The sequence below is a fragment of the Ambystoma mexicanum genome, chromosome 11 (genome assembly GCF_040938575.1).
Source record: "Ambystoma mexicanum isolate Mex_15411 chromosome 11, UKY_AmexF1_1, whole genome shotgun sequence".
NCBI lineage: Eukaryota > Metazoa > Chordata > Amphibia > Caudata > Ambystomatidae > Ambystoma > Ambystoma mexicanum.
In genome coordinates, this window is record NC_090934.1 from 84,241,869 (window position 1) to 84,254,428 (window position 12,560).

Below are 12,560 nucleotides of genomic sequence, written 5' to 3' on the forward strand. Positions count from 1 at the left end.
TATTTATTGGGTTAATTGCACTTACTTACAGCTCACATCCTCCTCATAACGGGGCTGTATACATAGGCATAGTTTTGAGTCTCACCTGTTGGTAGACTTTAGGAAAACTTGCCTAACAGGTAATGCTGGAGAACTATACTTATGGGTGGGTAGCTTGCTTCTCCTAGCTGTTTGAACAGCCGACTTCTTTCCATGGGGATGTCTACATTTAGCCACACCAATTCTTTAGTTGACACTGCAGGTCATTCTTACTGGATTTCTAATCTTTTTAAACAGGCTAGTACGCAGACTGACGCTCTGAAACTACCTCCACACCCACCTAGACTTCTCAAGAACAAAGCGCTGCTCTGCAAACCCATCACTCAGACGAAAGCCACGTCCTGCAAACCTCATACGCAACACAAGGAATGTCAAACAGGTAAAAATGCTGCTCTTCTAACCGTAGTGCATTTGTTTTATCCTGTCCTCGACCTCTTGTACCAATATCAGAATAGTATTTGCCTAAAATATATTTGTGCAATATGCACTGCCAGCTTTGCTGTCTAATCGAGGTGATTCTTGTTGTGGCATGGGCACAAATGGAAATCGGTTTTATTTTTTTGTTTAGTCAGAAATCTCAAATACTTGCTGTTGATTAGAATTGATAATGTCCTGTTTGTTGTGATGACTTGCTTCTCTGTCCTAAGATAGCCATTAATTACTTGTAAACACGCTTTGTCCCTGGCCACGGTCTTGGAATACTTTCAATGAAAACAGGTTTTACCATTTCAAAGTACTTTCTTTTTAGATGCATGCATTTGTTTTCTTTGAAGCATGAATCCGATGTGTCCTGTTTTAGCTCAGCACTTCCCATTTCAGTGCGACCACAGTGACTCGGAGGCCAACCCTGCGCTTATTTGGCAAAGGTGCCTTTGGTGCAGCTGCTAAGATTTTTAACTGATTTCTAATTCACCACGTATCAAATAAGGGCCGGTTTTCGAAACCCTCTTGTGGCGATCATATAGAAGGCAGCTGCAGGGGTTCTGTGGCTCCTCCATCCGATTCAAACTTCCGAGCAATTTCACATGGCTCCAACTTTACCAAAGAAAGCACTGTTTACCAGTTTCTGTTGATGAATAATATCATTCTTTTATGAAAAACTGATTGTGCTCCATTAGAGATTGTGCTAATGTAACAGGTTTAAAAAAAATTCGCCCAGGGCGCTGCTACCCCTAAGGCCGACCCTGCCTTGCTCTGTGTAAATCGGTGCTCAGTTCGCTAGTTGTGCGCACAAGTAGCGATCGGTGCAAATGATCAAATCTAAATCTGGTGACAGGAAGCCAATCAATTGCTTTTCATTTTCAAAAGGTCATGCAATCAAAATTGCTGTATTATAAACATATTTTAATCCTGAGGACACATTAAAGCACACCTTTTGTATTCCTTGAAGCCAGTCTTTGTGGCAGACATTGCCACAAATGTACTTTCATGAGAACAGAGGAAATGCTTCACAAGTGAAACTGGGGTACACTCTGGCACACCAGATTCATTTAACTGTTAAAAATCTAAAGCAACTGATGCACTTGTTATACTAACTACTGTACAACAATCTTACATAGTTAAAGACATGATTGATTCCTGTGGAAAATTCCTCCGTCAGACTAAGTGTAAGTAGCTCTGCGATAGTCTCACCAGAGGAACACCACACCTAGGAACAGGGCCCACTAAACCTGTTGTTTTCTTAGGCTACATTGTATTGACAGATGGCTGTCTGGAAGAATGCTCCTGTTATATACGTTACTCTCCTGTACCTTTCCTCCCTACTGATGAGATACCTCGTCCCACAGGGACTGGACTGGAGCCTTTTTCGCACTGGAATAAAACCTTTAAATGAAGGCACACAGGGCCTGCTGGGTATGCCCACCCATGCTAATGTTGCCCTCATTCCTCACACACTAGTCCTTTTTACTACTGACGCCTTGGAGTTTTTTATTTTGTCGCTACTTTCCACAAGTAGTTTTCTTTTGCTGCACACTAGCCTACCTCACTGTCATACACGCGTATGTCGCTGATAATTGTTTTTTGTTCCTGCTATAGAATGAAGTTTTCTTAAGTCACCCATAGTCTCTGCTTGAGTGTTTGGGCCATTCCCATCTGTGGGGCTCCTGTTTGCCTATGCAGTGCTTGTTTCCCGGGTATTGCGAACCACCTGAGTCGTTGGCAAGATCTCTTCGACTCTCCTCCGCACTGTATTAAGGTCTTTATGGCGAAACAAAGTACCTGATCCTCGTGCCCACTGTTAGGACATGTTTTTCTGAAGTCCAACTAAGGGCTTAGTAAAACCATTCAACTGAGGCAGTACAAGACTCCACTCTTGGTGTAAGGCTGTACCACCCGAGTTCATGGTAGCATAGACAGAGCAGCCAGGCTTATCTTAGAAGAGAGAGAGGGCTGTAGAATCAGTAAACATGAAATTGTAATAAAAAAGATCCAAAGAAACATTGAAACATTTTGTATTGTAAAAATAAAGGATTTGTTTAAATACAGGTAGGCCTAGATAAATCTAAGGGGTAAGTAAGTACAAACACATTATATGAAATCGCAATTTATAAAAGCAACACTATACCTGAAGGTGCACAGACCCAAGTATAGACCTTATTTGAACTAAAAGTAGTTCTAGGGAAGTCAAAACCTTTTCATACACATTCAGTATAGGTCACACCTATTCTTGGGGAGTAAAATCCAATGGTTACTTTTTACAATTACATTCATTAATCCAAGGGCAGTAGACCCTTACAGCTTTATAATGATTCTCAGTACAAACCACTTAATCAGTCAACTGGACAATATACTTTTGGTGAATAGTGTAATACTTATTCGAGGGGATTGGGTCCTCCGACGTATTCCATATCTATGACAGGTAATGTCCACAGCTGTGCTGCTTCGGAAAATCTTTGGCTCCTGCGTCGATGCGCCATCCCCGAGGACCTCCTCCGACGGCCGACGTCACCCGATGTGATAAGTAGGACGCACGACGCCCATAGCCTCAGTTCCGTTTTTTCCGCGAACGTGTTCGCTTCGTGAATCTCGGTACGCCTCGACTCGTTGGAGTTGCTGTTTTCTTTCTCGGTTCCTTGAACCTGTTCGGTTGGTGTGAAGACCTGTTTGTGGCGATGTCTTTTTCATCTTCGACCCCGTGTCTGGGCTTCAAGAACTGCGGGGACTGTGGGTCCAAGATGTCGGTCACGGACTCGCACGACGCCTGCCTCTGGTGCCTCATATCTGCCGTCACATCTGTGATGCAGCCACCTGGGTTTCATTACATACTTTTGCACGTCACTATTCCCTCTATTCCATCAGAGGGCAAGATCTGGCAGTTCTCTATTCCGCAATTTGATTGGGCATGCTAAATTTGTATTCTAAATTCTTTCCCACCTACTTGCTTGATACTGCTTTGGGAGTCTGTCATAGATATGGAATACGTCGGAGGACCCAATCCCCTCGAAGAACAAGTTACTCTCTTACCTGGTAACGTTCTTTCGATTGGATGGTCCGACGACGTATTCCATATCGCTCCCTCCCTGCCTTCCCCGCTGCAGAATTTCTTTTGCGATTGCAGCTTGCGTTCCGCAAGGCCTTGTGTGTCTGACTGGCAGAAAACTGGTGGCACACGTTCTGGGAATAAACTATAATTGAGGCTATGGGCGTCGTGCGTCCTACTTATCACATCGGGTGACGTCGGCCGTCGGAGGAGGTCCTCGGGGACGGCGCATTGACGTCATTGACGCAGGACGCAGACGCCAAAGATTTTCCGAAGCAGCACAGCTGTGGACTTGACCTGTCATAGATATGGAATACGTCGTCGGACCATCCCATCGAAAGAACGTTACCGGGTAAGAGAGTAACTTGTTCTTCTAGGTGCACTAAAAACCTATAACTACTTTTGTGATGAAACAGTTATACTAAGTGAGTAAAACCCAAGGATGTAATATACAATTCTGATGCTTGTTAATCTGCTTAGAATCGCATGCTGTGCATATGGCCCGACATCCAGTGGTAACCGCAGAGTATTGCATCTTGTCTTTCGGGGACCGAAAGGGGAAGGGGGGTCAGCATAGGCATATATGTAACACTATCCCTATCGTGACGTGTAGTGTACCCAAAATCCCTCACTCACCGAGGTCCCTCGGATTGGTTTTTTCCACCCAGATAACTGGTCGCCTCAATGCGGAGCTCTTCATAAGAGACATTGTTTATCCTTGTTTACCGACTTTTATTTATTTATTGGTTGTTTTGTAATGGACCCGTAGCTCGCAAGCTTCGGGGCGCAGAGACATGAACACGGAAAGACAACATGTGAACATCAAAGGCACGAGACAAGAGACGACAGCTGAGAGCAGGGGCGAGAACTAGAAAGTCTTAGTTGAAGATGTGGGTATTCAATAATTTGCGGAAGTGCAAGTAGTTTGCTTCCATCCGTATGTGTGGGGAGGTTGTTCCATAAGACGGTGGCTAAGACTGGGAAGGATTTGCCTGCTCCATTTTTGCACTTGTGAATGGCCACTGCTATCATACCTAGATTGGCCGATCTCAGGTTTCTGTTGGGCACATATAAGACTAGTTTGGATTTTAGGTATGCCGGGGTCTTTCCAAAGATGCATCTGTGCACCAATGTCGGAGCCTTGAATTGGACCCTATCTTCAACTTTTAACCAGTGGAGGTCTTTCCGGGCTTCACTGATGTGTTGGGTTCTGGTCTTTTTTTAAAATAATTCTTACAACATTGTTTTGGATGACTTGGTAGCCGTGTAAACATTGGTTGTTGGATCCTAAAATAAGTGCATTGCCGTAGTCAAGTCGTGATAAAATAGCCCTTGCAATGGTTGCACAGTTGTCTTCTGACAGATAAGGTATTTTGGCTTTTAGCTGTCGGGTGGTATGAGCACGTTTATTTTTTTTTAATGTATTGGGCTTGTGCTTCGGACCCCAGGGATGCTTCCAGCATCATGCCAAGGGTTTTAACCTTACCCAGGACTTGAATTGGGGTCTCTAGTATCTTAAATGAGCTGTAGGATGTGTCTAGCTTCATTCTGGCTCAGGGTGATCTGAATACTATAAGCTTGTTTTTTTTGCCATTTAGACCAATCCAGTTTTTGTCCATCCATTGTTCTACACTGTTGTAGACCATGGAAAGTTGCTTGCTGTCTTTCTGATGATCCCCACGCATTTGATCACCAGCTGAGTGTCGTCAGCGTAATTGGTGAAAAGAGTGGTGTTAAGAATTAGGCAGAGGTATCTCAGATACAGATTGAAAAGGAGTGGGGACATGCTGGCCCCGTGTGGTACGCCACATGTGATCTCTTTTTCCAGGGAGAATGTGTCCCCCCCCAGTGAACTATGGACATCCTATTTTTAAGAAAGGACATTATCCATCCTCGTCTGAGCAGTTTGCAGTTTTTTTTTAGGGATGTTTTAAGTAAGTTGTGGTCGAGCAGGTCGAAAGCAGCGCTCAAGTCTAGTAAGATAAGAAGGCCGGCTTTCCCCTTGTCTATGATGCTAAGCATTTTGGTCTGTGCTATGGTGGAAGCCCGATTGTTGGTGTTGCAAGGACTCGGCTTCTTCCACATGGGCTTGGAGCTGCATTGCAGCAATCCTGTCCATGATCTTGAGAATAAAATTGCACTTGGTAATTGGTCGAAGGTTAGGGTCCCTCTGGTCCAGGTTTGGTTTCTTAACTAATGGTGTTACTCTGACCCTTTTTATACTTTCTGGCACTTTTTGGTCTCTGAAAGAGGTGTTGATTACTTTGATCCGGATTGGAGTGAAGATGTTGGGGTTGTCAAGGATTATCTTGGGTGGAAGAATGTTTTCGGTGCAAGTAGTAGGTTTCATAGTGGCCAACACTTTCGTCATGTTGCCAATGGTGATTTGTGCGAACTTGAAAGGAGCTGAGGAGTGGATTATTTCCTCAACAGGCAATGCTGCAGGTGCCTTTCTTGTAGCTTGGGACATGGCTATGATGTCCCTGGATTTAGCAATTTTATTAAAGAAGGTGATCTGTGTAGTATCGCATTCTTCCTGAGAGGGTGAGAAAGGGGGGTAAATTTCCTTAGGTTTCTCGACTGATTTCGGGATATTGAATAGTTTGCTGGTGGAGTTAGCTACAGAGGTTATTTGTTCGTTGTAGATGTTTTTCTTGGCATCTGTTATCATGTTTTTATAGGTTTTCTCACGGTCTTTCCATAGTGTCTTTTTCGCTGGGGTGTTTTTTTGTTGTTGCCTTTTTTCTTTTTTTTGTTCAAGGAGTTCTCTCGTGAACCATTGTTTTTTAATGTTGGATCTGATGGTCTTTGTTATTGGTGGGGCCTCCTGATCCGCCAATTTCTGAAGGTGGCATAGAAGGTGAAGGCGAGTGTCCCCAGATAGCACGACCCTACCCGCAGTGAGAGGCAAGAATGGACTCTTCCCACGAATGTAAATAAGGCTAGGACCAAGTGCGGGTGAGCTTAAGGGAAGCTTTATCTAAGTCAAAATAGGGCATGCAAAGAACTCTGCAAACTCTGAGAGCGCTCTGTCTGACAATCGCAAAGACAGGCGTTTATATTTACAAAGTGTCATAGGCACCTACACACTATAGGGGGCACATGTACATGGGGATTGGGTGGCGTCGACTAACTATATGTGCAGCTGTGATGCGTCGCTCTGTGGTTGGTGGACACCGCCGGGTGCCTACGTGGGGTGGGCAGGTCAGCTGGGCTCATTCGGGAGGCGCTGTCCCGTCAGGCGTGGTCAGTGTCATTGATAGTAGTCTTTCTTGGCTTTCTGCCCTAAGGGCCAGGCACACCCCATTCATTCAATGCTGCAATGTCAGTTGCCCTGTAAATCCTACAATAGGTTATTCTACAGGTTAATACAACACAGGAGGAATGCGCATTAGATGGGGTACTGTGGCGATGCATCAATACAGGGTTGCTGTTAACCTGTTGACTAGGTATCATAGGCCACGGGGTAAGCTGTCCGAGCTTTGGGTCTCGTTAGAAGTCAAGACGGATGCTTTTCAACAATGTTGGTGCAATATTAGGTGTCTTCTTTTACAAGCGTCATTAATTTGGGGTGACCTGGTGGGTTGTGGAATTTTGCTGCTGAGCTGTAAATAATTCAGGTGGCTGTTTGTGGCCATGTGAGCTGCGGGGGAATCATGAATGCCTGAAGCGGCTCCAGCCGAATTGGCGGAGGTGAGGCAGTGTAGCTCGGGCCTTTGCTTTCTCTGGCAGGCTTCAATGAGAAGGGAGGGGAGGTGGCCTTGGATATGCCCACAATGATGGTCTTCTTGCAAGCTGCAAATTGTATTGAAAACGAAGGGATTCGTATAATGTAAAATGGCTAAAGGGTTACACGTCTATAGTCTTTACATCAGTACACAGTCATTTCATAACACGTTAACTATATTAACAGTTCTATTAGTCTCTACAGGGTAAGTATTTGCAAGATTAACAGCGCTAGCATCATATTGTAAACATGATACGTGAGGTAGCATTAGGGTTGGTGGAGCACGCAGGAGCAACAGACCAATACGGTTGACAGCAGGAATACATGTTAAACTCGTACATTCACATTGGATGGCATTCTATGTATCTCATTAAACAATTTACAAGAGCTCACAATACTGTCACGCTTGTGTTCCTTTGCACTCTAGCAGCATCAGGGTAGTAATGGCATAAGGACTCGGTATCACTCTCTTTACATTACCCCTAGAGAAGCACATAGTAGGAGGCCAGGGGCCCTGAGTGTGTGCGCATACTGAGGGGGTTGAGTATCGTGACCATGTGGTCACACAATGACACATTCTGCAGTTTGAACAGTGTTTGTAGACTTTTGGCACGGGGGTCGTGCAGAATACCATTGGAATGTGATTGATATATATATATATATATATATATATATATATATATATATTTCTGAGGCTTGTGGAATCTGCTTAGATCACATGCTGTGCATAGGCCGACATCTAGTGGAAGCTGCGGAGTATTACAGTTTGTTTTTCGAAAGTCGAAAATGGGCGTCGACACAGGGCGTGCCAGTAATACTATCCCTAGTGTGACGTCCACTGTACCCATGATCCCTCACGCGTCTAGGATCCCCAGATTGTTTTTTTCCGCCATTCTGGTCGGAAGCACTTCATCGGAGTTCCCTGGCTTTGCCATATTTTCACTCTAAATTAATTCTAATTTGCCCCGTTTTGTCAACCTTTCGTCGATCAACATCTCGACGCCGAACCGGGGAGGAGATCAACGTCGAATACCCGACGGATTGGGCCTTGAGGCTTCCGCCTCGGCTCGGGCCTGGGCCGCTGGCCTCCGCCCTACAAGTAGGGAGAGTGGGGGGTGGTACACTTCCACACTCGGCTATATATATATAATCATATAGACACCTTATTACCTACACACACTTGCCCGCTGCCCACAGGCACGTATGGAGGGTACGCCCTTTCAGTTTTGCCCCAAGTGTAATAAGAAATACCCTTGGGTAGATGAGCACGCTACGTGCAACCTTTGCCTACCCAGAGACCACCCCGAGGCGGGTTGCAGGGCCTGTAGTAGGTTTAAGCCCAAAACTCTTAAGGACCGCTCCACCAAGCGTTGGGCCCACCACGCCAAGCTAGCAGCTATGGAGGCGGAGGGTACCTTCAGCGACGGCAGCGACGCCGAACTTTCGGACGGCGAGGGCACCAAGGCGTCGAAAGACAGCCGAACGCACATCCCCGGCCTCGGAAGGTCGTCCGTCCCGGCGACTATGGGGAAGTCCCCCGGCGACAAAAGCGTTACACATACACACGCTAAACACAAAAAATCCACCCGAGATTCGACGTCGTCGAAACCTCGGAAAGAGGCACAGAAGGAGCGGTCCGAAAGGACGTCCTCTGGGCGGTCCCGGTCGAGGTCGCCGCACGACGTCAGGCAAGCCTCCACACTTGCACATAGTGCCTCGACCATTAACATCACGGAAGATCAATCGTCCGGAGACGAACACGACTTCCATCCCCAGCCTGCACCCCAGGAAAAGGGTACATCACTTGGGAGTAAGGAGGGCCCAGTTTCGAAGGCTAGTTCGAAAGACAGGGATTCCACCTCCGATCCTCGACGCCAGGCGACGAAAGATAAGGGAAATGGTAAACACACTTCCACCCACGGGGAGGGGGGTAAGCAGCAAAGGAAACAACCCTTGCAATCCTCCACAACAAAAGAACTGACTTCCCCGTCCAAATCTTCTCAGGGCCAGTCCATAGGAAGTTCCAGCAAGGTCACCCCAAGCTCCAAACTCTGGTCATGCGAGGACATTGACAGAGTAATGTCAAGGATGTCTTCCTTGGCAAATTTCTTCGAAAGACACCCTGAACAACTCCTAGCTTTAAACCCTCAGGAAGATTCTCCCTCAGGTTCAAGGGACCCTATCCCTTCAAATAAAAGACCCCGGGTCGAGACACCATTTAGGTCTTCAGACCCCTTCGAGGTCCAACCCTATTCTTGCCTCTTCCCTACAGACCAAGGAAACTCTTCCCTTATAGAGGGTCAGGAAATTGACACGCCAGAAGATCTCGCAGGGTCAGATTATTACGGGGAAGACGAAGACGAGGATGAGCCAGAAAATAGCCCAGATATTTTCCGAATGGACTCACCAGTCGAAAGGGAAGCCCCAGTGTCTGATTCCCCAATAGATAATCAGCCCCTCCTGAATGAACTGCTCTTTCGGGCAGCTAACCACTTCCACATAGACACACAAGGTGTCCAGGAAGAGAGGGACTTTGCGGAGGAACTAATAGGGGAAAGGAAGCCAGTAGCCCAGACCATTCCCATCCTGAAATCTATTCAACGCAGAATAGCACCATCCCTTGTCAACCCAAACCTGACAAGACCTGTGAACCCGAGGGTGGAGAAGCTGTTTAAAGCAGCCCAGTCAGACCCTCTATATATTAGAGGTCAACTTAAGCCAGACTCTCTAGTCGTAACCAACACCCGCAAGAGAGCTGGTACCCCATTATCTTCCTCTGAGGCTCCCCCGGACAAGGAAAGTAAGAAACTTTATGGTTTTGGCAGGAAAGTAGCTTCCACGGCAGCCTACCAAGCCAGAATCGCGAATTCCACCACACTGTTGGCTAGCTACAACTGTCATCAGTGGGAAGAAGTGGCAGCACTAATAGATTCTGCTCCCGAACCCCTTAAGAGCCAGCTAGCTCGCATTTGTGCAGAGGGAAGAAACGTCTCAGGCTGCACTTTAAAGGCAACTCTGGACGCCGCAGACAATGCGGGTAGACTTATAGCAGAGGGGACTGTCATCAAAAGACATGCTTGGTTGAGGCAGTCGGGATTCAAAGCAGAAACACAAGCTGCACTCTTAGACAAACCAGTGGAGAGTGATCTCCTGTTTGGGAAGGCAGTCGAGGACGCTCTAAAAAACGCTAAGGAAGAATTCGACACCCTCAAATCCCTTGGCCAGTTAACTACCAAACCACCGAACCAAAGAGGGAACGGCAATTTTCGTCGCCCCCGCGGCCAAAATTCCAATAGAGGAAATAGCTATTCCCACAACCAGGGTACACAGTGGAACACCAACTCAAAACAGTCTACCCAGGGGTATGGTAGGGCTAGTAGAAGAGGACGTGGTAGAGGCAGAGGCAGCCCCAGTAAAGGAGGCAGCACGCCTCCACCAAAGCAGTGACGCTCAGTTCAGGGTCCCTTCCCATGCAACCCCAGTAGGGGGACGAATATCCAGCTTCACCCAGGCATGGGAAGGGATAACATCCGACAGATGGGTGCTGTCAACGGTATCCAATGGGTACTGTATAGAACTACTGCAACGTCCCCTAAACCATCCTCCAAGACAAAAGGTCCACTCTTTACAACATCAGAAGATCCTCCTCGGGGAGATCGCCATTCTGCTAGAAAAGGACGCGATAGAACTCGTCCCGGGACACCAGGTAAACAAGGGTATCTATTCAACTTACTTCCTTGTGCCAACGAAAGATTTAACAATGCGCCCAGTTTTGGACTTACGGCCTGCCAACAAGTATGTCAAGCCCCAAAAATTCCGTATGACCACGCTACAAGAGGTAATCCCACTCCTAAAAAAGGGGGATTACATGGCAACCTTGGATATGAAAGATGCCTATTTTCATATTTCCATGCTCCCGGCGCACAGAAAATACTTGCGCTTCAAGGTGGACAGTCGCCACTACCAATTCAAGGTACTGCCCTTCGGGATAGCTTCAGCACCAAGGGTATTCACCAAGGTACTGGCGGTGGCAGCTGCACACCTACGCAGGGAGGCAATCCCAGTGTACCCTTATCTGGACGACTGGCTCATAACGGGGGAAACCCCAGGAATCTGCAGGTCAAACATTCAGAGGACTATCGACCTCCTCCACGAATTAGGCTTCTCCATCAACGAGAAAAAGTCAAGTCTGGTGCCAAGCACCTCAAAACAGTTTCTAGGAGCTATCCTAGATACTCAGAAAGGATTGACCTTCCCGTCGGAAGAAAGAATTCGGAATATACTTCTGCAAATTCCGCATTATCAGTCAGGTCAACAGATAACAGTACGCAAAGCTATGCGGTTACTGGGCATGATGGCGTCATGCATTTACCTGGTCCCCCACGCGCGTCTGCGCATGCGTCCCATGCAGGAATGGTTGGCGAAACAGTGGTCTCAGGCAAGTGGTCAGTGGGACGATCTAGTGGTCGTTTCGCCAACACTCGTACAGAACCTACACTGGTGGACAAGAGAGAATCTCGCAAAGGGGAAACCCTTTTACGATCCCGAAGTACAGGCAGTGGTGACTACAGATGCATGCCTGACTGGGTGGGGAGCTCACCATCTCCACCACACAGCTCATGGTCTCTGGTCTCACTCAGTAGCCAAGAACCACATCAATCTGCTAGAGCTTCTGGCAGTATTCCGAGCGCTGCAGGCGTTCGAGCCCCATCTACTGAACTTGTCGGTGCAGATCAGGACGGACAGCACGTCAGCCATGTTCTATCTGAAAAAGCAAGGAGGGACTCGTTCGCCAAATCTGTCCAAGCTTGCCCAGAAAATATGGATATGGGCACTCAGACGGAACATCTTCCTGTCATCGCAACATGTTCCAGGAGAGCTCAATTCCCTAGCGGATGCTCTAAGCAGAGACTCCCTCCCAGAAGAACACGAATGGGTCCTTCACAGAGACGTAGTAGAAGATCTCTTCTCTCAGTGGGGTTTCCCCACTATAGACCTGTTCGCCACAAGCGAAAACAAACAATGCCCAGGATTTGCATCCAGGTTCCCCCAACCGGACTCCCAGGGGAATGCCCTGTGGATGAACTGGTCAGGGATGTTTGCGTACGCTTTTCCACCAACTCCTCTCATCAGGAAGGTGGTGTACAAGATGAACAAGGAATCGATGACGCTCATCCTAGTTGCTCCCATGTGGGCGAGACAACCATGGTTTCCACACCTACGCAGGATGGCGGTGTGCGAGCCCATCAGACTCCCAGCCTGGTACAACCTTCTGTCCCAGCAACAAGGTCAAACAGTGCATCAGGAACCCAA

The 12,560-nt window shown here is 47.2% G+C and overlaps 1 protein-coding gene across 15 annotated transcripts in view; it reads left to right on the plus strand.

Moving 5' to 3' along the window:
- The window catches only part of ZMYM4 (zinc finger MYM-type containing 4), a 1,943,772-nt gene that overhangs the window by 1,115,041 nt on the left and 816,171 nt on the right, over positions 1–12,560 (plus strand). For all 15 annotated transcript variants that reach the window (XM_069622579.1, XM_069622582.1, XM_069622583.1 and 12 more), the window contains one exon: positions 277–418. In XM_069622579.1, coding sequence (XP_069478680.1) covers positions 277–418 — 142 coding nt within the window. The remainder of the gene's footprint in view (positions 1–276; positions 419–12,560) is intronic.